The 22,674-nt window shown below is 54.1% G+C and overlaps 7 protein-coding genes across 7 annotated transcripts; 3 read left to right on the top strand and 4 right to left on the bottom strand.

Moving 5' to 3' along the window:
• Positions 1 to 4,786: 4,786 nt before the first annotated feature.
• On the bottom strand, positions 4,787 to 8,924 carry TRIREDRAFT_76188 (uncharacterized protein; the record flags this gene model as incomplete). Its single annotated transcript, XM_006963259.1, has 2 exons — positions 5,091 to 8,924; positions 4,787 to 5,022 (listed from the first exon to the last, which is right to left on the bottom strand). The coding sequence occupies exons 1-2, from the start codon at positions 8,539 to 8,541 to the stop codon at positions 4,787 to 4,789; spliced, it is 3,687 nt and encodes a 1,228-aa protein (XP_006963321.1). The 5' UTR covers positions 8,542 to 8,924.
• A 1,935-nt stretch (positions 8,925 to 10,859) lies between these two features.
• On the bottom strand, positions 10,860 to 11,787 carry TRIREDRAFT_57905 (uncharacterized protein; the record flags this gene model as incomplete). Its single annotated transcript, XM_006963258.1, has 2 exons — positions 10,860 to 11,273; positions 11,392 to 11,787. The coding sequence occupies 2 exons, from the start codon at positions 11,785 to 11,787 to the stop codon at positions 10,860 to 10,862; spliced, it is 810 nt and encodes a 269-aa protein (XP_006963320.1).
• A 478-nt stretch (positions 11,788 to 12,265) lies between these two features.
• Positions 12,266 to 13,460, bottom strand: TRIREDRAFT_105202 (uncharacterized protein; the record flags this gene model as incomplete). The annotated part of the gene is made up of 5 exons (XM_006963257.1): positions 12,266 to 12,348; positions 12,402 to 12,551; positions 12,605 to 13,027; positions 13,102 to 13,343; positions 13,399 to 13,460. The coding sequence occupies 5 exons, from the start codon at positions 13,458 to 13,460 to the stop codon at positions 12,266 to 12,268; spliced, it is 960 nt and encodes a 319-aa protein (XP_006963319.1).
• A 396-nt stretch (positions 13,461 to 13,856) lies between these two features.
• On the top strand, positions 13,857 to 16,962 carry TRIREDRAFT_120864 (uncharacterized protein; the record flags this gene model as incomplete). Its single annotated transcript, XM_006963460.1, has 2 exons — positions 13,857 to 13,873; positions 13,956 to 16,962. The coding sequence occupies 2 exons, from the start codon at positions 13,857 to 13,859 to the stop codon at positions 16,822 to 16,824; spliced, it is 2,886 nt and encodes a 961-aa protein (XP_006963522.1). The 3' UTR covers positions 16,825 to 16,962.
• Positions 16,963 to 17,635: 673 nt separating this feature from the next.
• Positions 17,636 to 18,534, top strand: TRIREDRAFT_46320 (uncharacterized protein). The gene is made up of 4 exons (XM_006963066.1): positions 17,636 to 17,689; positions 17,771 to 17,918; positions 18,061 to 18,163; positions 18,227 to 18,534. The coding sequence occupies exons 1-4, from the start codon at positions 17,676 to 17,678 to the stop codon at positions 18,256 to 18,258; spliced, it is 297 nt and encodes a 98-aa protein (XP_006963128.1). The 5' UTR covers positions 17,636 to 17,675; the 3' UTR covers positions 18,259 to 18,534.
• A 35-nt stretch (positions 18,535 to 18,569) lies between these two features.
• Positions 18,570 to 21,152, bottom strand: TRIREDRAFT_3027 (uncharacterized protein; the record flags this gene model as incomplete). Its single annotated transcript, XM_006962999.1, has 2 exons — positions 18,570 to 20,561; positions 20,688 to 21,152. 2 exons carry the CDS (start codon positions 21,150 to 21,152, stop codon positions 18,570 to 18,572), a joined length of 2,457 nt encoding a protein of 818 aa, XP_006963061.1.
• An 872-nt stretch (positions 21,153 to 22,024) lies between these two features.
• On the top strand, positions 22,025 to 22,619 carry TRIREDRAFT_105196 (uncharacterized protein; the record flags this gene model as incomplete). The annotated part of the gene is made up of 2 exons (XM_006963459.1): positions 22,025 to 22,031; positions 22,102 to 22,619. The coding sequence occupies 2 exons, from the start codon at positions 22,025 to 22,027 to the stop codon at positions 22,617 to 22,619; spliced, it is 525 nt and encodes a 174-aa protein (XP_006963521.1).
• Between the last annotated feature and the right edge of the window lie 55 nt (positions 22,620 to 22,674).

The raw sequence follows: 22,674 nt of genomic DNA, 5'->3' as shown, positions 1-22,674 counted from the left end.
TTGCAAGTAAGCTGTACTCTAGCTTGTGTAAACAAAGAGACAAGACGTCGTCTCATGCTTCACCATGTGAGATAACAAGACACCATCGACTACAGACTTGGTGAACTCGCAATAGTAATACCTCGGAGGAGAATCGGATGAGACATTTCAATGGGAAAGCGGCTCCAACATAACATTCCGTCATCCTTCTCCTCAGCTTTCCCCATTTGCAGCAATCGTCTAAAGCTTGAAAGGGGGCGAGTGGAACATCTCAAAAGAACCACAAACAAACAAAAGAGGAAAAAGAAAAAAGACCGGGGCGAAATCAGGGGAAGCGGGCTTTTTTTTTTTTCAGGGGATGGGCAAAAAAAAAAAAAAAGAAGGGCAAGGGGGATGGGATGATGGGGGGCGGGCGAGATTTGATGGGCAATCTTTCTTGGGCTTTTTGTAACGTCTAGTCGAGATGCAAATCGGATCGTATCGGATCGTCGTTGATTGCTCAATCTGACATGTTCATGCGCCGCCGTTTGCTTGATTTTGCTTGTTTTGACGCTATTACAGTATGACTTGCAATATGTTTCTTTCGTTGGCAGGCCATTGTTGCTGTTGCGGATCGTCTGGCTTTTCTTTTTGAGATTGTAGGGAGCGTGTTGGTTTGTGGGTTGATATGCCGAGGTGGAATCTGGCATTTGATGCTAGGTACCTAGGTATTTGTTACGAATGTGCTGGACTCTGGCAGCTGAAGGTGTACTAGTTCAGGCCTACGAGCACCGTGTACGAGTATGTACAGCGAGGACGCAAGTGCTGAGGCTCGTAATACTACTACATGTACTCGTACTGGTTCCATCACACACACGCACTAATATCGACGAATTCATCTAGCAAAGGAGCAGAATGAACAGACAAACGTAACAAAGAAAGTGGACATGAATTTCAAGGACCTCAAAACGACAAGAGGGAAGGCGCGTGGAGGCGCCCCGTTCCCAAGCCCGATCCGCTTTCCCTGCCGCGCCCAGCAGCTAGCACGAGACGAGGTTAGTGTCAGCTCCAAAGGTACCGTGACGTCAGCGGCTGCGGCATCAAGGACCCTAGCCAGATGCCTTTGCCCCACATAGTATGGATCTCAAAACGTCATTCTGCAGCGCTGCCATTGGACGGCTTTATTTTTTTTTTCATGGAGTTGGATTGCAGAGATGCACAAGGTACCCTTAGGTAGGTACGACGTAGAGTACTGTACTGCTTGCTGTAAGTATTCCTGAGAACAGAGGCGTTTGCGGATGACTGCGACTACTACTGTACGAGTATAACTACTGCACCCACCTTGATGCTGTAGGTGGCTGGGTTGTAACAGTTGTCTCTGCGGGTCTGAGTGAGACTGTGATAGTGTGTGTTCATGAGGGAAATGAGACGAAACACGAGAGATAGGTAGGGGACTGACTGGCGACAAGATAGCAACATCTATGTAATGCGTTAATAGGGGACCGTTGCGTCGTGCCGACGTACTGCGGCACAGTATCGTACATATAGATACTGATTCGTCATCTACTGGGAAACGTTGAATATCCTCCTTTTGGCGCATTGGCGATCTGTGTGAGTGAGTACCTAGGTACCTTACATAGGTTCTCAATTGACGCGTAAGGTGCCATCTGATAAGTATCTTCATCCTTCAAAAAGACGCGCACTGTGACGCAAGATGCGCCGCCCGAGTCCCTGCTCGGTACGTACACAGTGCGTGCCTGTGACTGCGGGCCCTGCTCAACTGCCTCTAGAGAAGACCTTTAGCGCACCCTGTTGCTGCATTACAGTAGAGTAGACATGCGCTGTATTTCTCCGTAGCAGTGCCTTGTTGGTTTCGGCAAAAGACCAGACGGTGGTGCTCCCGTTTCTCCTCTCCAAGGAAACGGCCTCTGGCGTTTTGTTTAAGCGTCGCCACCGACGTAGCAGGCAAGGGGTCTCGTGGCATCCTTTTGTTTTCTAGAGGCTTTGTCGCCAGAAAAGATGGAAGAAGCAAGACTAATGATGGTACCTAGGTAGGTAATAGCGGAGGGGGGGAGCGCAAGCCTCCAACGTGTGTGGCTTTTCGCCGCGGATGACTTTCGTGGCGTTGGATTCTCAAAGGATTCGAAAGGGGGTTTGCTAGAAGGAATCGTGGCGGCCGGGCCTTTTTCTTAAGACAAAGGACGGTTTCATGCGAGCCGTTTTCATAGAGAGACGATGGGGGGCGGGGGGGGATGTGAGCATAACGAATGGGCGCTGTCCAGTTGACTTGGTTGATAAAGCCACAGGCATCATTTGGCGTTTCGTTTGCATTGAAACACCGAATTATCTGGCTCGCTACCGTTGCAAGTCACTGTACGTTTTCATGCACGAGATACAAGTTCTTGATATGTATCTTCCAACTGACTTGGCAGGACAGATAGGATAATTAGTGGCCAAGATCTCTAAAAATAATTCTGTAACAAAGCCAAGCAGCCGAGCCACGGCCGCGTCTTGCGCTTCAAATCTCAAACAGTTGCCACCTTGGAGAAAAAGAAAAACATCTCCTTCAAAAAGTGTTCCGCAAGCCGCGTCATCCAAACAAGTCAGTCCCCTTTCTTTCCCCAAAGGCTTGTTTTCCCTCTCGCTAGTCATTCACATACATTGAATCATGAACAGGCGTAGTTTTGCGTTCTTTTCTTTTTCTTCCCTCAAGTCTAAGAACCTTAGTCAGTTGAGCTTAACTAGGTATTCCGGACGATTGATTCCGGCTCTTGTGAAGCTCAAGCCGATAACGCGTCTCGTATCAGGAAAGAAAAGTGGATCCTGCCTCTTACAGAGAGAGACGGTGTCTGTAATACTTGTACATAACCCACTGTTATTTATTTTCTTCATCCATGGACAGCTGCAGTTTGCGTATCAAACAGACCCAAACAAAAACTCCACTGAATCTGCAACGGTTTTTCTTTTTTGTGCCTGCCAAGAGTTGTTGATTTCTCCTGGTCCATGTGGGAACGCTTTGAGCAAGTTTTGTCAATCTCCGGACCGGCCGTCTCCATATTACTAGGTATCTCTTCTTACGCTCCGGCTTTGAGAGTCTTCTAAAACTGCTTCCATGGTTTCGTATGTAGAGAGGTGCTTCGCCTCGTCGGTCCAGTCAGGGGCGTGTTACATGTTAATACATATCGTACTTATCACATATCACATTATACTGTTCAACTTATGGTTGTCCAATTTCAGAGCCGAGGGATGGGTTTTGCCAATCGACGGAAGCTCTTTCTGGAAGAACGAGCGTGATGGTCCCTGGGCTGAAGAATCGTTACATGAGATCGGAGTACCTGTAATGTCTCATCGAGGGATCCCGCAACCTTTGTAGGGCACCAAGTACGTATATGAGATCTGGAGAAGTAGGACTTGAACGTGAGAATAGTAGAACCGCCATGTATCAAGCTTACATTCAGAGCTGGTTGGAGAATTTCAAGGTGCGCCTACAAGATGAAGCATCTGCGTGGACTCGCAACATGTACTCCGACTTGTTAATCTTTGACTTGAGAATTATTTCCTGTAGAGTGCAGTTTACATCCCCTCGTGAGGTATAGTCCCCAAGGCGTATCGTTTCGTTCCAAGCCCGCTCTTTGTCACATCGAAGGCTGTATCCCACTTGATACTCACATCGCCAGATAGGGTCTCTTCTAAGTGTACAGATATAAAGGCTTATGACACCTTGGATCAAACCCCCTGGTGCACCAAGAAGGGTAACTTTGATAGTAACATCACCGCCAATCATCGATACGGACTTGACTGGGCTTCGTGTATAGAGCACAGGACCATCAAGCAATGGATCTCTGTGGAAGCATCTCACAGTCGACATTCCAACGATAGTCAAGCTTCATCCAGTCACTGCAGCAGACACTGAAGAGATGCGTGAACTTGTTGACAGCCAACCACTCCAAACCCTTTGCCAATCCAATATCAGACACGCAACACATACGTAAACGTCCATTAATCATTTCTCAAAATTTCTCGCGAGACGGAAGACCATTCGATAGCTGTCATTATTGCCAATCTATCACCTTTTGCTCAGATTCAGCTCTCTCTCTCTCTCTCTTACTCTCTCCTATTCTATCCTAGCCCCTTAGTTCCGGAGATGCTTTGACATCTTTCTCCTGGCGATGAAACTCGCATCCTTCCTTTCACATTTTCAAGTTCACGTCATTAAGTGCCCACCACGCCTAGAGGTAAGAAAAAAATAAAACACAACACGGAGACCGAACCCTTCTTCCTCCCAGCCCCCAAATTCCCAAAGGAGAAACAAAAGAGTAAAATAATAGTATAGAATCGCGACAGTCTTTGTGCCGGAGATTGCCCTGGATATATAATTCAATGAAAGGAGACCTTTTCAAGGTCGAATAAACTGAAACGGCAGCATGGAAACTGGGTATCAAATTGAACCCTGACGCATCTAGGTATGCGAGAAGGGAAGAAGGAAGAAAGAAAGGGGGAAAATTAACTAGCAGTCATAAAGTCGTAACCGGGTGAGAATTGTGTCTTTCAAAAGGAAGTCGGCTGCCGAAGAATCCGTGAGTGATGTAGGTGCTGGCGAAATGTCATCTTATGACAATGAATCCCGCAAAGGGTGGCTGTATCGCATCCACATGACAACGACAATTCTTCACGCCGCTCTGTCTCCGTCTTTTGAACCTCCTCTCGCTCTTGTCTTGGTGTAAGTCTTTGGTATGTTCCAAACTCCTATCCAAACGCCAAACGCTGAATTGGAAAAGTATGCTGAAAAAGAAAAGAAAGATATTGACTCGCTTTGGGAATGGCAGCCTCATACTTGCGGTGCTTCCCCTGGCCGCGTCCGCTCGAGCTGCTCCAGCAGTTCACGCGGCGGTACTCGTTGAATGCCGCTTCCGCGATCGTACATGGAGGTGGGTGCAGGTGTGTATCCCTCGCGCTTCTTGCGTATTCGGTCCAGAATGATGCCGGAGACGACGAGAATAACGATGAGTGCGAGCGAAATGGCGAGGCCGATGAGGACAACAAACACAAGGGGTAAGTGTTTACCTGCGAGGGTTGAGTTAGTTTAAGCCAGTAATCAATGTATAGCATGATCAAGGCGAAGAACATACCACTGGAGGTGAAGAAATTGTCCTTTTGAGAGAATACTCTGGCAATGCTTCCAGCCCCCGTATCCGTGCTGGTCAGAGCATAGGGTAAGTAGTCGGTGCCGTTATAGATGGCAGCCGACGCCATTCCAACGTTGGGGAAGGGAATGGAGCCGGTGAGCATCAGCACTTGGCGATCGTCGAGGAGGTCGGATTTGTTGTGTGACTCGGTGACGGTGAAGACTTGCAGGCTCTGGACGACACTGCCCGACGGCGGGAGCACAGAAGGGCTCTGCCACTGCTTGCCATCGTACTTCATGATGAAGACGGAGCCATTCGGCGAGTTGCCTGAGATCCAGAGTTGGCCGTTGTCGTTTGAGCCCGGGGTGATGGCGTTGACTGGGCCAGGAATCTGGCTGGCGCCCGCAAAGTCCTTCCAAACCCGCTTCTTGACGTCGTACATGGCAAGGTAGCCAGTGTCAGTCCCATTGGTGCGCAAATCGCCGCCAGCAATGAGCTGGGTCTTGCTGAACCACATGAAGCTGCTGACCCGTCCAGCCAGAGTGCTGCCTGGCCTCGACCACTGTGCGCTGTCGGCATCGTAAGTGCAGACGCCGGGGCAGTCCAGAGCGCCAGCCTTTTCAAACGAGCCGCCTGCGTAAATTTCAGACGTGTCGGGCCGGACGGTGACAACGGAAAGCGTCTGGTTGCCGCCCAGCAGCGACGCAGGCTGCTGGCTAGAGTACGACTTGGAGACAACGTCGTAGGCAATGAGTCCGCTGATACTGCTGCCGTCAATGGTGCCAGTCACGTTGCCTCCGGCAAAGAGGACGCTTCCGTGGAAAACGAGACTGGTGAAGACCGATTCGGAGGAGATGCCCGAGCCCAATCCGCTGACAGTGCCGTTGTTGGAGTCGTCGATGATCACGAGGTTTTCGATAGTAGAGCCATTGGAGGACCGCGCCGAGAAGTGGCCTGCGAGAACGGTAATGTTGCTGCTGTTTCCCGTATAAAAGGCTCCCGCGAGAACACCAGACGTGGGCTCTGGAGACAGGTCTCGTCGCCGCTTGCTGCCAGCCTGCTGAGCCTTCGGCTGGATCTGGACCGGGAATCGACCCAGTCCTTGATCGCTGAGCATGACGGCGCCGTTTGCTCCCAACTGCGAGGACTCGATGGAGCCTGCGAAGAGGGAATTGCCAGTGGTGAGGTTCAGCTTGGAAGCAGTGAGCATGCCGCCAAAGCTGGGAGCTGGGCCGTCGAGATTCTGCAGCCAGTTGTCCCTTGACAGAACCCATACCGCAAAGCCGTGGGCGGGAGTCGCTTCAAAGCTTCCAAAGGCGTTGCACTCGGTAAAGGAGCCCGTCAGGGCAATGGCGTCCTCGGTAACGCTGCTAATGTTGACCTGGAATGCCACAACCTGCTCGACCCTGCCGTTGACACCTGCACCCAACGCACTCCATTCCTGGCTCTTTGTGTCATAGACCGCCACATGGTTCAGTCCGCCTTTTCCGTTGGACCGCAGGTTTGTGAAATCTCCACCGACAAACAGCTGCGTGTCTTGAAGATACATGTCCAACACCTGGCCGTTGAGGCCCCCGTTGAGAGACGAGACCTTGCCACTGGTATCAATGGCGACGAAGTTGTGGTGCGCGTCCGAGGTGAAGTTGCCGCCTATATAGGTGACGTCTCCCGCTGTTGCCAGCGACTTGACGCCCGTGTTGTGGTCGAAGCTTGCACCCAGCTGGTTGACGGGCGAGTCGTCCAGACTGGTTGTGTTGACCTTATTTTGGCTTGGGTCAAAGTCGAAGAGGCCGTTGAGGTTTCCAGTCGAGTTGAGGAGAGTAAAGCCGACCTTTTGGGCGACAAACGTCATTTCACTCAGGTCCTGGCCATCAAGAGGGGTGAGTGTAACTTTCGGTTTGAAGCTGTCCGAGGTTCTTTCGATGTAGCCGAAGTAGATTTGATCATATTTATCAAAGTTGTTGGTCTGATAGATTGAAGTGGTAAAGTTGGATGGAATGTTGCCGCTGGACATGATGCCGGTGATGTTGACGCGCCCTCGGGTCAGGCACGAGCCATCGGGCACGCAACCTGGGGTGTACATGTTGACAGAGTAGTTGCCAGATTCAATAATGTTGGGCGAGAAGACGACGGACGCAGACTTGGACGAGATGGGACTGGAAAGCTGTGCCGTTAGATACTTTGAGTCACTCTGTAGAGAAGGCGACTGCTTCCAAGGCCCGGTGGCGGAGGCGCTGGAAGGAAACGTGATGTTGCACGCCGGTTCGTTGAAGGAGTTGATGGCGTAGGAGAACATGTTGTCCTCGAACAGCTGCACGCCGTTGAGCCCGGCTCCCTTTCCGTACCAGGCCGAGATGTCGATCTGAAAGGCGTCCATGCCAACTCTGTTGACGAAGTGAAAGTCTTGAAACTGAACTTTCGGGTCGTTGCTCAGCGGGCACTCGCTCGTGCAGCTCGAGTTCTTGCCGGTAGCGGGATCTATATAGGTAAAGTTCATGATGCCGTTGATCGGTAAAGCAACGAAGCGGAACGTCTTGGTGCCCCTTCCGTCCTGGTGCGTATTCCATAGCCGCAGCTTGGTGGGCTCGAATCCAAAGTCAAACGTCGCCCCCCAAGAGCCAGGAACCCCGTCCTTCAGCAGCCAGGTCTTGCCCGAACCGCCAGAGCCGTCGGTGCAGATGACATTCTTAGGATCGTCGAAGCCCTTGGTCGAAGCGGTGCCGTCGGCTGAGATCTCTGCGGTTGAGAGGTTGATGGCCTGCCCGTCAGCCTTGTTTGGCGCCGTGACGTTCCCCAGACCGGTGAAGCTCCCGCCGAAAATGATGTGCCCGTTGGACGCCTTGGTGATGGAGCTCACGGGGGCATTGAAGCCGGCAAAGGGCAGATTCGTCCAGTTGCCGTCCACCTTCCATGCGATAGCGTTTGTCGAGTTGCCTCCCTTAAGGTTCCCGCCCACGTAAACTATCCCCTTGTCGTCATCGCACAGGAGAGCGTTGACCTCGCCCTCGAGGCCGTCGAGCGGCGTGAACGTGGTTGTGTTGGTGTTGTAGATGGCCATGGCTGTCGACTTGATGCCGTCCATGCTGGTGAAATTGCCTCCGAGAACGACTCCCTCGGCGCCATCCTGGAGCGTTACCGAGCACATGGCCAGGATCGACGCGTCGGTTGCGGCGATGGGTGCGAGGACGCCGTTGGGCAACTGTGTCAGCAGGTATTCGCTGCCATTGGTGCTCAAGGGCCGTGCGATTTGCTCCTGGAACTGGTAGAGCGAAATGCCATTGAAGTCTCCGGCAATGCCTATGCTCCCCAGCTGGGAGAAGTCGAGGTTCGCCGGCGGCGCTGCTGTGATGTTAAAGGCTCGCGATAGTGAAGGCGCAATGGCCGCGAGAGTCGCAAGGCTCGTGCTCGACAGACGAGGGCGTCGCGCCGCCCGGCGTCGTTGTGAGGATAATCGCATGGTGATGTTTTGGCGCCGCGCTAAGGGAGACAAGTCGGATCGTGAAGCCTCGAGGAACAAAGAAACGGCGACAGGGTCGCACTCTCAGGGCGCAATCGATGATGGAGACGTCAAAGCCGATGATGTTCGAATGGTCATTTCAGGTACGAAGATGCGGATGAGGTCGGCTGGAGGCTATCGCATGACGAAACTTCGATGTTGTGCGTCGATGGCGATCAAGCAGGTATTCAATGGCGGCAGAAGCGACAGGGAGGAAAAACAAGGGAAACAATTACAAGGAAATAAATAGACAAGAGGCCCGGGGTATCGATCTGGAGGTGACGAGCGTAACGATGAAGCTTTGAAGCTGAATCAGCAGGCGACGGCCGTGAATAGGAGATGCTCGGGCAGCGTCTCGTCGCCCGCGATGAGGATTTTGGCGATGGAAAAAGGCGACGGCAGTTGGCGATGGCGGCGAAAGTGGTTGGGCTCGAGCAGGAGGAAGAGCGTGAGGAAAAGCGGCTGGAATGCGGGAAATTGCTGGCTGTTGCTCTGACGGCTCCTGGCCGGGCGGGCTAGCCTTATAAGGCTAGTGGCCTGGGCCCGGGAGAGGCGCTGAATCAGGAACAGGCAAGACAGGCTTCTCTTGTGTTCTTCTCTTGTTTCCTGTTCCTATTCCTATTCCTGATGCTACAATCACGGCCCTTCTCCTCCTCCTTGGGTTGTTGTGCAGTCACACAGCTTGACGGGCAGCTGAGGACGACGAGGGATCAGGGAAGCTGGAGACGCCAGAGCGGTGAGGTCACGTCGCCGGCCGGGAGCGAAGCGAGATTGTGCGCAACGAGATCGAATCGGCCTCAAGCTCTGTCCATCGTGTCAGTTGCACGGAGCACGCTCCCAGTGCTAAGCCTCGCTGCTATTCCAAGCAGGCCGTGATACGGAGTGCGGGCGCACTGCAGCTCGTATTACCGCCGATTGCAATTGAAGGGACCACCGTTACTGCTGCTGCCGCTGGTGAAGCAGAGCTTCGTGCGACGGGGTCTGATGATTCGCTGGCGGATGAGACGCTGCAGCCAATCCAGCTATTGCCCTATGGAAGCACAAGGAATCGCTCAGCTCGACTGCTTTGGACCCTCGACTCGATCTTTTAGAATGAGATGCTCGATTGCTCTGCTACTACTAGTGAGCTCCGAGATAAATTACCAAGGGCCACTTGATCCCCCTCTCTCCACTGCTGGCCAAGTATGGCACGATGCACAGGGCAGGACCGCGTCAGCAAGGACTCTCTTGTTCTTCTATTAATAACTTGAATTCTTCGTTCAGGGAACAGCATCGTGAAGCTTCTGCCGGAAACACCCCTGGTGGTTTGTTGCTGCGAAATGCGTCGGTTCTTCTCTGCCACCGGGGCGTTCATGTGCCTGTTCGCCCTCTTCACATCATGTCAGGGGGGCACAAAGCGTTGGCCCACCTTAATAGCTTGGGAGGGGATACCAAAGGAGATGCGAAACGCAGCTTTCCATCTCCTTACAGCCCTAATAATCCTGGGAATGCAATCGTACTGGAGCACCCAACGAACCACGCACGGCCAGGGAGGAAACGAAGAACAAGATCGACCGTCTAGCCATCCATTTCGGCTCCCGCACCTGCCCAGGGCTCTACCTATCATTATTGGCCATGGCAGTGGAACAGAGCCGAGAAAGACGCACAATCCACGGAGCACTCCCGGCTCGGATCACGGCTGGAATGGACTCATTGCGGCCTTGACCAGTGCTCAGTCTTCGCTTCTGCGCCCTGTAACTCGTTGAGCGTGGAAGCAGCCGTGACCACCTGCTGCCGCAACCATGTCACCAGTTTGCCGGTATGGAAGTGTTTCGTTTTTGTCATGTTTGCTGTTGCAAATCTCAGCCGCCAGCTTTGCATGCCATTGATATAACACCCACTTTGGCGATCATGCCATGAGTGACGGCGCCGGTCCGTTTACGCGGTATCCTGACGTTTTGCTGCGACGAGCCTCGGGTGACTGTCAGGACATCAGGGTTGAGCCACGGAAGAAGGATTGTTTCACACTGAACATCAAGACAAGGGGCAACAGAGTGGTGATGACAATGTGTCGTGCCTCGTAAATTCCCTTTCTGACGGGTTACCCTCGAAACGCCCACTGCCACAGATAAAAGATGAACCACGTACTGTCAAACTCCGAGCCGTCCCAAACGCAGACAAATGGCTGGCACTGAGACATCCATCCGTTATCTAACCCAACAAACAAAACAAATTCGCCATCAATCTGTATCACATAGTACTACTCCATAGACGGGCTGCTCCCCCCCCCCTCGCCCCCCTCACTGCGTCTTGTCCTGCTGCGTCGCCGCCCACCGTGTCTTATACTCCCTCGGGCTCTCAAAGGCCTTGGGATCGCCCGCCCACATGCCCCTGCGCTTCCTCCTGGCCTTGGCCTCGGCCGCCTTGTACCGCTCCTCCAGCCCGCCGTACTCGCCGCCGCTCTTGGCCTCGTACACCGTCGCCAGCCCGGCCTTGATCATCTCCAGGCCGACGTTCTTGCGCAGCAGGAACCGCCGCACGTATACCGTCGCCACGATGCGCTCGTACTGGTCCGTCTTGTAGATGTAGGCGCGCACGTTGCGGTGCAGGATGTAGTTCCGGAGCCACTGCAGGGCTTCGGCCGCGTAGGGCTGCGCTGGCTTGCCAAAGTGCGCTCCCTCGGGCGCATCGATGGCGGCGATGCGAATGGGTATCTGTTACAAAACCTCAGGTCAGCAATCTTTCCTTTTTTTTTCCCTTTTTTTTTCTTCTTCTTTTGCTTTTTGCCATCCGGCACAAAGGGGAGAGATAAGAATTGGGGGGCGCCCTCACAGTTCGTCCCTTGAGCTCCTTTCTCGTCTCAGGGACCTTCCTCAGCCATCCCCAGCCCACGGCCCTCCCTCCCGGCGTGTGGAACAGGTGAAAGTTGTCGCCGTCGCCCACGCTCGTCACCTTGCCAAACAGGCTCCGGTTGCGAAAGAAGTTGGGCCTCACGTAGGCGGCGCCCGGGATCCGGCGCAGGTAGTTTGCGTACAGCTGCAGCGCCGCGAGGCCGACCAGCGAGAATCCGACCATGGGCGCCCACGCCTTGGCGGCTGCCAGCGGGCCTACATCTTCGGGATTGCTGCTGAGGGAGTCTGCCCAGGAGATGGGCCGCTTCTGCTGCTTGGGCTGGTCGTCTTCATGTGCCCGGTTGCTGGAGTCGGAGGCTCCGAATGGCCATACCATTGTATTTGCGACCCGGAGGTCGGCTTTGGGGGCGTGGAAATGTGCTGAGCCGGAATTTGATGCAGGTCCAGTCGGGTGGTAATGGGGCCGAGGCTTGAGGTGCCTGCGGGCACTGTTTCTACAGTGGCGTGTTCACTGTAAGGCGCCACAAGAAGAGCCCCTATTTGTACCTAACATGCAGTGGCCTTTCACGTTTGCAGAACAGCCCAGCTACAGCCCCCCAACCCATTGGTGAAGGGCGAGATGCGCATGTCACGGCGTGATTAGCAACAGAAATCCTGAAATAATGCTTGTGTTTTATGAGAAAGGGAGCAATGGCTATATATTTCCCATCATGAAGTTCATCTACACCCGCCAATAAGTCACCACCCCAGCAAAACGACTCCCAGCTCCCAACAAGGCTGCATCTACCAACACGCGATACCAAAATCTGCCTTTGGCCGGAGAAGGAAACGGGCGCCAAGTTCTAACGTCCTCCTTAGCTGCCTTGCACCTTGAAGGTCCTGCCGCTGGCCGTCTTCCTCTCTCGTTCCTCGTTGTCCGGGCGTGCACGGCGCAAAACTGTACGAGCGTTAGCATTGTGCTACCATATACAGGCGGCAAATCAGACTCACCCTGCAGGAAGTCGGCAGTTCGCTTCCTCATTCGGGAGTGGATGTAGGCCTTGGAGGCCTTGATGTGGTAGTGGAAGTTGTCTCGGAATGTCTGGATGTGGGAGATGACGGCGGGCATTCTCGCGGGAGTCAGGTGTCTTGGGAAGAGAACTTGGACGGGTTAGCACAGCGAGCGCAATTGGACAGTCCATCATCTTCCTTACCGAATGTGACGTATCCAATCTCTCCAGATCCGGTGTCTTGAACACCAGGGACGCCCTGCAGCTCAAGCGGGGGGTCGTTCCTGAACAGCACCTGAGGCGCATTCTGAATCGCCCGTCTTCGTGCATCGACAAACTCCTGGATAAAGACCTTTCCGTACACCCGGTCGGTTTCCTCTCGGAAGATTGTGCTAAAGATGACCGTGACGCGATCGTGGCTGGCCTTGACATAGATGGCCTCCTCCTCTCGGTAGTGGATGGCCTTGACCTCGCCGCCTTCCATGACGCCCTTGGGGGCATCCTCTGAGCTGAACTTGGATGCCTCCTCCTTTAGCGTGTAGTGCTCCTCGTATGCCTGCTCGAACGGCGCAGCCATGGCGTGGCGCTTCAACAGGGCGAACTGCATCGCCAGCGCATCGCGTTCCTCTATGTTCCCGAGTGATGAGTCGATGGTCCAAAAGCACTTGCTGCTGCTACTGCGATGAGGGACAATGGCCTACCCTTGGACTCCGGCAGGTTCTCCAGGTCAACCAGGACGGAGAAGTCGTAGCCGACCTCGACCGGGACGACGTACTGCCCATATTCCCGCTGCAGGACCTGCTCGGCGCCGTACTTGGCGAGGTCCTTGAAGCATCGGATCTGGATCGACAGCAGGATCTTGGTCTTGACCTCAGGAGTCGAGATGTGGAATGTCACGCCGTCGAAGTCGGATACGGTCTGGTCGATGTGGACGGGCGGGGCTCTGTTTGCCGCGGTCAGCTGGGCTCTTCGCTCAGGGGCAATGGGCGAGTGTGTACCCGGAGAAGCGCTCGGTCAGCACCGACTGGATGAGGGCGTTCTGGTAGTCGAGGAGAAGCATCGTGGGCGGCTGGGCTTCGAGGTGGTTTGCGTGTCTTCAGTCTCAGCGTGTCCTTGTCCGGGTCGTCCTGGGAGCTGGTTGAGCGACTCCGACCCCCGTGGTGGGGCTGAGCTACGTTGCTGAAGACGTCAAGCTCGGGGGGCAGCTCAGCACGTGACAGGGGGGGGCGCCTTAGTGAGCAGGCGCCGTAAGCTAGCGCTGTGGAGCGCTGGAGGCTGCTGGAGGCTTGGGAGGGTTAGTGGGCGGCGCGGTTGCTACAGCGAGTTGACCGTTATCGATAAGCGGTGGAAAAAAAAAGTTATCTCGACTCTGCGCAATTGGCTAGCAGCGGCATGTAGATGCAAGATATCCTCTGGTGAGAGCAGACGCCAGCGTTGGAGGCTGAGATTGCCAATCATGGTCAAGTCATATCTGTGAGTTGTTGAGCTTGTCGATACCCCGACGGTATAATGAATGTACAAGGATTCCAAGCAGTCGTTCTAACCATTGGCGCAGCAAGTATGAGCACGCCAAGTCGTTTGGCACGATCCTCTCCGGCTCCTCGAACCTCGTCTGGACGTCCAAAGATCGAACGGGAACCGGCGCCGGCCAGGCGATTACGGCCGCGAACGAGGAGGTGCTGTGCTGGGACATCAAAAAGGGCGAACTCATTAGCAGATGGAGGGATGAGCGGTGCTCATATCCCGTCACTGCCATCGCGCAGAGCAGCGTGGACAAGGACATGTTTGCCGTGGGCTACGAGGATGGCAGCATTCGCATCTGGGACAGCAAGATCGCCACTGTCCTAGTCAATTTCAACGGCCACAAGTCTGCCATTACGCACCTCGCCTTTGACAAGTCCGGCGTGCGGCTGGCCAGCGGCGCCAAAGACACCGACATCATCGTCTGGGATCTGGTTGCGGAAGTCGGACAGTACAAGCTTCGCGGGCACAAGGATCAGGTCACGGGACTCAGGTTCATCGAGCCCGAGGCCCAAGTGAGCGATGAGGAGGGAAACAAGGCCTTGATCTCCAACGGCGATGATGCGCCTGAGGGGTATCTCTTGTCGACCGGCAAGGACTCTCTCCTCAAGCTTTGGGACCTGTCATCACGGCATTGCATCGAAACGCACATCTCGCAGACCAATGGCGAATGCTGGGCTCTTGGCGTGTCCCCAGATTTGAGCGGCTGCATCACCGCAGGCAACGATGGAGAGATGAAGGTGTGGTCGCTGGATGCAGACGGGCTGAGCTCGGCTGCCAGACGGGTTGAAGTCAATGCCACCGCCAAGTTCCTGCAAGACCGGGGGACCCTTCACCGACAGAACAAGGACCGAGCGACAGAGGTCATCTTCCACCCCCACAAGGACTATTTCGCTGTCCACGGTTCCGAGAAGAGCGTCGACATTTGGCGCATCAGATCAGAGGCTGAAGTGAAGAAGGGTTTGGCCCGAAAGAGGCGGCGAAGGCGAGAGAAGAAGAAGGATGCCAAGCATGATGACCAGGACATGGAAGACGCGGATGATGCGCTGGACGACGTATCAAAAGCCGACATCAGCGACGTGTTTGTCCAGTACGTCATCGTAAGAACAGGCGGCAAGGTCCGTTCCGTCGACTGGGCGCTGCCAGCCGGCCAGAAGCAGATCCATCTGGTGGTGGGAACCACGAACAACCAGCTGGAGTACTACAATGTGCAGCCCAAGGAGAAGAGCGATAAGAAGGCAAAGGACGACATCCCCGACTACGCCAAGGCGTTCTCGGTCGAGATCCCCGGACACAGAGCTGACATCCGCGCCTTGTCACTAAGCTCAGACGACAAGATGCTGGCATCGGCATCCAATGGCCTGCTGAAGATCTGGAACATCAAGACTCAGACCTGTATCCGGACGTTCGAGTGTGGATATGCCCTGTGTTGCTCGTTCCTCCCCGGAGACAAGGTCGTTGTCGTGGGCACGAAGAATGGAGAGCTGCAGCTGTTTGATGTTGCGTCAGCATCGCTCCTCGACAGCGTCGATGCGCACGAGGGAGCCGTCTGGGCGCTGCAGGTCCACCCCGATGGCCGATCCGTCGTTTCTGGAAGCGCCGACAAGACTGCCAAATTCTGGGACTTTAAGATTGTGCAGGAACAGGTCTTGGGGACGAAACGAACGACGCCCAAGCTCAAGCTTGTGCAGTCTAGGGCGCTCAAGGTCTCCGACGACATCCTCAGCCTGCGGTTCTCGCCCGACGCCAGATTGCTGGCAGTGTCACTTCTCGATAGCACGGTCAAGGTCTTCTTCGTGGACTCGCTCAAGCTATACCTCAACCTCTACGGACACAAGCTTCCTGTGCTGAGCATGGACATCTCCTACGACAGCAAGCTCATTGTCACGAGTTCCGCAGACAAGAATATCAGAATCTGGGGTCTCGACTTTGGTGACTGCCACAAGGCCTTGTTCGGGCACCAAGACAGTATCCTGCAGGTGGCTTTTGTTCCCCACAACTCGGACGGCAACGGGCATCACTTCTTCAGCACCGGCAAAGACCGGACCATTCGATACTGGGACGGAGACAAGTTTGAGCAGATTCAGAGGCTGGACGGCCACCACGGCGAGGTGTGGGCCATCGCCATGAGCCACAGCGGCAACTTCCTCGTCACTGCTAGCCACGACAAGAGCATTCGCGTATGGGACGAGACGGACGAGCAGATCTTCCTAGAGGAAGAACGGGAAAAGGAGATGGAAGAGCTGTACGAGAGCACCCTGACGGCTTCGTTGGAGAAGGACCAGGAAGGCGATGAGAATGGCGAGGTTGCCGCCGCGGGAAAGCAAACCACGGAGACGCTGATGGCTGGTGAAAGGATAGCGGAGGCCCTGGAGATGGGCATGGCCGACCTGAACCTGCTGAAAGAGTACGAGGAAGCCAAGCTGACGAATCCTCACGCCATGCCGCCGCAGCGAAACCCCGTCTTCCTCGCGCTCGGCAACATCACTGCCGAAGCCTACGTCATGTCTGTGCTCCAGCGCATCAAGGCTTCCGCTCTGCACGATGCCCTGCTGGTGCTCCCCTTTGCCTCGGTCCCCATCCTCTTCACCTTCATCAACATCTTTGCCATGCGGTCGATGAACATTCCCCTGACGTGCCGCATCCTCTTCTTCATGCTCAAGACGCACCACAAGCAGATTGTGGCCAGCCGGACGATGAAGGTGATGATGGACGGCATCCGCACCAACCTGCGGGCGGCGCTGAAGAAGCAAAAGGACGAGATGGGCGTCAACATTGCGGCGCTCAAGGTGGTGGGCATGCAGATCCGGGACAAGAGCGTCAAGGAGTACGTGGACGAGACGTGGGAGGAGGAGAGCAGGGAGCGGAGCGCAAAGAAGCGAGCGTTTGTACATGTTGCTTAAATGGGGTGAGGATGTTGTACAGAGGTAGAAGGGGGGGAGGCATTGCACATGATAGAGGCATGGCCGAGTCTGGCCATGTTGCTGGCTTAGGAGTTTCTGGTTAGGATTTGAAAAGAAATACAAACGTGATTTTGAGTCATGCTACCCGGCAAGCGTTCTGATCATGCAGCCTGTCATTCTGCTCAGCCATTCATTGACCAGACGGAAATCTTGTTCATAGCCGTGAGAGATGTAATTGTTCTTCCGTATATGAGCGTCCGCATTGCCTCCATTCCTAATATTGTAGGTCTCTAAACATTTATAGGACGTTTAGCCTCTTTTCCCGCCCATCACCATCTTCACCAAGCATTGCCCGTCTTGCCAAGTCACCGTCACCCCTACCAAGCAACAATTTGCCTTCCAATGCTCACACAAATCAAGTAACCGAGTAATTAGGAAAAGGAAAAAAATGTATAAGCCCTCTATGTTCCAGGTAATGTCCCATAATGAAATGCTGCATCTGCCCCATATAGGTACGCCATTCTCTCACCAACATACACCATCACGTGACCTTGCAGCTCTCAACGCCTCATTCTCTTCTAGTACGGAATCCGTTGTGTGGAGACGCTCTCTCTCACTTGGACATTGAGCTGTGACAACTTCAACTCAAAGAGAAAAAACCCCACGATTCTCTCCACAATCACAGCAAATCCCGACAGATACTCATACACAACAATCTCTCAATCCCCCGTCACTCATTCACCTTCATCCCGCCCCTACGAGACCGAGCAATTTCCAGTAACCTGACACGGTTCCCTCCTCAGGCCATCCATCATCACAACCCCCGCCTAACGAGCCTCAAAAGCGTCATCATGCTCTTCTTCAGGTCCGTCTCCCCCCCCCCCCCCCACGCATCACTGTATCTCAAGGCAACGTGAGCATGGGAATTGATCAATAAACAACGTAGCTTCTTCAAAACCCTCATCGACCACGAAGTCACCGTCGAGCTCAAAAACGACATCCAGCTCAAGGGCATCCTCAAGAGCGTCGATCAGTACCTCAACATTAAGCTCGATGACATTCAGGTCGTCGAGGAGCTCAAGTATCCTCACCTGGTATGTCTTCCTCCAAACATTCCACCCCCAACAAGACTATCCCAACTTGCCTCATTTGCTCTCTCTTATCGGGGAGATATTGTGGCGCAGTAGAAGAAGATGATGATGATGAAGAAGAGGTGGACTGACGGTGGTCATGTAGAGTTCTGTGAAGAATGTCTTCATTCGAGGGTCTGTCGTGCGGTATGTGCATCTTCCTGCGGCGTCGGTTGATACGCAGTTGCTGGAAGATGCCACGCGGAGAGGTAAGAGCCCTTGGCACTTGTCCTTTAGATAGCATCGATTCGAGACTGACTTTTTGGTTATAGAAGCTGCTGCACAGCAGGCCAAGGCGAAATAAAGAGAGTGCGACTACATGAGACGGGAATTAGATCATCACTGAGGAGAAGAGAAAGGGATCTTGAATGCTTGCTTGAGCTCAATCTTTACAGAAAGGAAACATCTATGGAGCATCGGCGCGTGATGGAAAACTGCGTTTGGTGAATGGCTCATCTGGGGGTTCTGTTGCAGACATAAAGCAGTCATTTGGCGTTTCTCATGGCATGGGCAACGGACCACCGGATTTCTCACCAGCATCACTTTGGACGTGTTAATAAAGCTTTATAATTTACCACCCCCCAGCTGTGTCCGTCTCTAATCTCTCGTTTATCCTCACCACCAAGCGCCCCCTCCCTCGCCGGCTTTCCCTTCCCACAACGGTATACTCTTTGCATGCTCCTCGTCTTCACCCTCCACCAACGGCCTCACCAGCCCACCCTTTCTCCTCTCCGTCATCCATCGATCGATCCAGCCCTTCATCCTCTTCCGCGACTGCTCGCTGCCGACATTGACAGTGGGAATCACTTTATCAATGCGCAGACCCATGACAAACATGGCCAGCTCACGGAAACTGCTATGCTCGGAATACGGCACGCCAAAACACATAGCCTCTCTCGTGCTGCCCCTCTGCGCAACGAGGTCCTTTGCGCTGAATCTCGTCCTCCAGCCCTTCCCGTGGAGGAGCTGCTGCGTCGATATGCTGCTCGGTGGGGTGTTGGCTCCAATCGCCTTGCTGCCGTTTCCGGGCCGGAAATTCCAGCCGCTGGGGCGGAAGCCGACGATGCGAGTGAAGTGAGGCCTGTAGCTGTCCAGGTACTCTTGCAGTGTTTCAGCGCGAATCTCCATGAGCATCTGCATGTGCACTTGAGCTTCCACGGGATCAGACGTCAGCAGCGCCGTCAGTTCTGGATCATCGAGCTGTTTGCATATCTTGATCTTGGCTGGAGAGGCAAAGATCTTGGAGCCAAGGGCTTTGGCTATGGCCACGCAAATTCTCTCCTTTCCGATGGAGTAAGTTCCGCAGATCACGAGGAGGCGCTGCTTCGGTCGGGAGGGGCTTGACTTCGACTCCTCACCATCTTCCGCTGGCTTGTCGCTCTGGAAGTATTTGCTCATGGTGCCTGTCCCAGCCGACTTCTCTGATCTCTGCCAAACGTCATCCGCGCAATGGGAATCTGCCGCCATGGATGCACACATATCCGCACAGGCTTGGATGACGTCTCCTTGAGGAGGGAAAGAGTATCGCGGGTTCAGATATGTCGTGTCGAGGTAGCAAATATCAATCCGCTGCTGCTTTGTTTTGCCCGATATTGAGTCTACTACATCGGCTTTGAGTAGGGGGTGCCGCACGTGTTGTGGACAGGCCCGAAAATCGCCGCAGTGTAATATCCTCTTTACCCTCTTATTCGGTCCAGTTCCAAAGGGCTTCTCAAAGAGGAACAGGGAGCTTCCGGGGCAGTGGTTGGCCGGCATCATGGTGACCGTTGCGCCATCGGTTCCGGGAACATCATAGGACTTTTCAAACTCAAGCTCAACAACCCACTTGGCTGCTGTCCGAAGCTGTTGCTTGACCAAGCTGCCCGTCACCTTGCTGCAGTAGATTGGGCCGTGCCGCCAATTTGCTGTGAGGCCGATGTAGTGGTCGCTGTGAAAGTGGCTGAGAAAGTAGGCCTGGCATCCCTCCACGGCACCGTAGCGGAATGCATCAACGCATATTGAGAAGCCAGGCATAATCTTGTAGAATGGACATGTCCGTTCGTAAGCAGGTCGTCCTCGTGACGCCGTTTCTGCAGCCGCCGCTGTAGCCCAAGCTGTATCTTCAGCATTTCCGGACATGAGCTTTGAGAAGGCGCTCTTTGACTGCTTATCGGCGTTGACCTCGAAAGGATTTGTCTGGCCCGGCCTTGGTACGGCTGCCCGGGCGAATCTCTTGCTCATCTCAGCGGCCTCTACCTGGGTGGCCGCCTTTTCGACTTCTGCGTCCTCCTCCTTGATTGTCGCGTTCTTGATTGTCGCGCCATTGCTCGTGGGGAGCGTAATTGGATTGCCATCGAGGCATGAGTTGACATGTCGTGTAGCTTCATCTGGGGAGACGCCGAGCAGGCTGCCGCCACAGATCGGGCAGTCCTCTACCGAAGCCTGATCATTCAAGAGATCGTCGACATCGTCGCCTGGAATCCCGGCTTCTTCCGCTTCAAGTCGAGCCTGCTCCCGCATGAAGCGCATTTCCCGCATCTCCTCGCCTTCAAACTCATCTAAGCCCAACTCGTCCAGGTCAGCGAAGTCCCCCAGCTGGTGAAATTGGGCATCCGTCGAGGTCTCTTGCTTGAGCAGCGGCGGCGGTTCATACTTGTCAGGGGTATCCTTGGCCGGCGTGGCATCGCGGGATGGCTCGGGCTGAGCGGAGGGCGGCGTTGGTGCGGCGGCCTTCTTTTCGGGGGGCGACATCACGGAGTCGACTGTACATGTTGCTCTATTTGTATCCTCGGCATCGTCATCTTCCTCGCTATCGGACTCTATGATGAAAGGTGTCTTGATCTGCCGTTTGGGCTTCTTTGACTCGTCTCCGCTCGCGGGCTTTGCCGGCTTGATCGTGCTATTCTGAGCCGGTGCTTCTGCTGCGTCTGCTGTTTCCTTCTTCGCCACTGGTTGGATAGACTCCTGACTGACTCTCCTTTTCTTGCTCGGTCGTTCCACCTCATTAAATCGAGCGTCGTGGTCCAGGGTCTGCGATTCGTCCTGATGAGCTATTTCCGCAGGCACCGCACCGACAAAGAGTGAATCCTCCTGTTTCGCGGCTTTCTGGAAGAAGTTGAGGATGCTGGCGTTTGGCTTGGCGGGTTTCTTTGCAAAGCTTGAAGCTGCCGCTGGCTTCTTTGACAAGCTCGAGCGGCTGGCCTTGGTAGACGTGACCATTGTGGGCAGATTCTGCAGTCAAACAGCTGCTCTTGGTTGCTCGACTTGCTGGTAGTAGTAATAAGTTGGAGGCATTCATTAGGTAGGTACCTAGTATTACACGTCGATTCACAGTATCGCGTAATGGCTGGATCGTGAATTCACGAAGTCACGTGCAGCTAAAGTGGCGGGGGTGACACTAGGCTATTTACGTCAAGCGCGGGGACCTAGGTAGTACCTATTTTAAGACATGGAGTTTATCTTGTACAGTATTATAGAGGGATCTTCACCACTCAATGCTTAATCAAGATCTGTAAAGTACCTAAACTCCAGACAGTGCCTATCTAGATCTTGATCTAAACAGACTATAGTTACATAGAGACTACCTAGGAATCCCATGAGAATACTCCATGAGCAGATATATCGCCTCTTACGGTGGAATCAGTTATATGGTCGCCGTTGCCAGGGTGTAATATGGCATCAACGCCTATGTAGGTACTGTCGACAAGGTAATACGGTACGGTCTAACAGATGTCCCGGCTGAGGCTCCCGGGTTTCCAAGGCCTCATCCGCCGATAGATGGCGTTTCCTAGTCGAACATCGTCTTTGTTGCTCCGTATAAGCGCTGTGATATGCCAGAGTCTATCTGAACTGCGGCCTTGCGTCCCTTGTTTCAAGCTGACTAGCGCCACTGTCTGGGCGTCGTCACCCTGTTTGTTCCAGGAATAGAAGCGTTACCATCACACTTCTCTTCTGGCTTCTACACGTGCTACCGTGCTGCATCAACTTCACTGGTCGGCTGTTTCTTCCTTTTGTTCGTCTTGTACCGCGCAGAAAAGCGATTAGATGATACATCCTGTACGATCAATCCATACAGAAACGCTATAGAAAACATGTCCTGTAAGTTCAAGTGGTCTACCTAGTTGGCTTCATCTCATGGGCGACTATCACGACTGACACTCCCTCTCAGCGTGGCTCAACACGACCGCAACGCTGCAAAACGTGACAGCTCTGCCATCAGGCATCACGCGCGCCAAGGCTCTGGAGACTGTGCAAAATCACGACCTTCACATGCAATGCGACCCTCACATGGTCAAATACGAGCCCATTGCGCGGCCGCCCAAGATTGAGTCTCCCACGGTCCCGGCGGACAGAGGCCTCATCCCCGTCGGCGAACCCCTGTATTACAAGGTGACGGATAAGGTGCATACGCTGCCCGCAGGGCTGTGGGATTCCAACGTCGAGAGCACCAACGAGTTTGTGAAGCTGGAACGGGGCATGTTTGTGAGGCTGTATAGCCCGCTCAACGTGGTGATGGAGACTGTCTGGACGGTCCGAGAGACGGAGAGCGGCGGGCTTGAATTGGTCGAGGATGTGCTGATCAAGGCGTCTCGGCTGCTGGTCGGGACGGTGAAGAACATGTGCAGCACCAACTGGACGACATTCCACGGCAAGATGGTGGAACTGATGAAGCAGGGCTCGTCATGATACGAGGGCCGGTGATGCATCCATCCTATGTGTGGGCGAAGTTGCGCTGTCCAAT

This window comes from Trichoderma reesei (genome assembly GCF_000167675.1).
Source record: "Trichoderma reesei QM6a unplaced genomic scaffold TRIREscaffold_4, whole genome shotgun sequence".
NCBI classification, from domain to species: domain Eukaryota; kingdom Fungi; phylum Ascomycota; class Sordariomycetes; order Hypocreales; family Hypocreaceae; genus Trichoderma; species Trichoderma reesei.
Note: the sequence above shows the minus strand (reverse complement) of the source record. Positions and strands in the feature narration are given on the sequence as shown.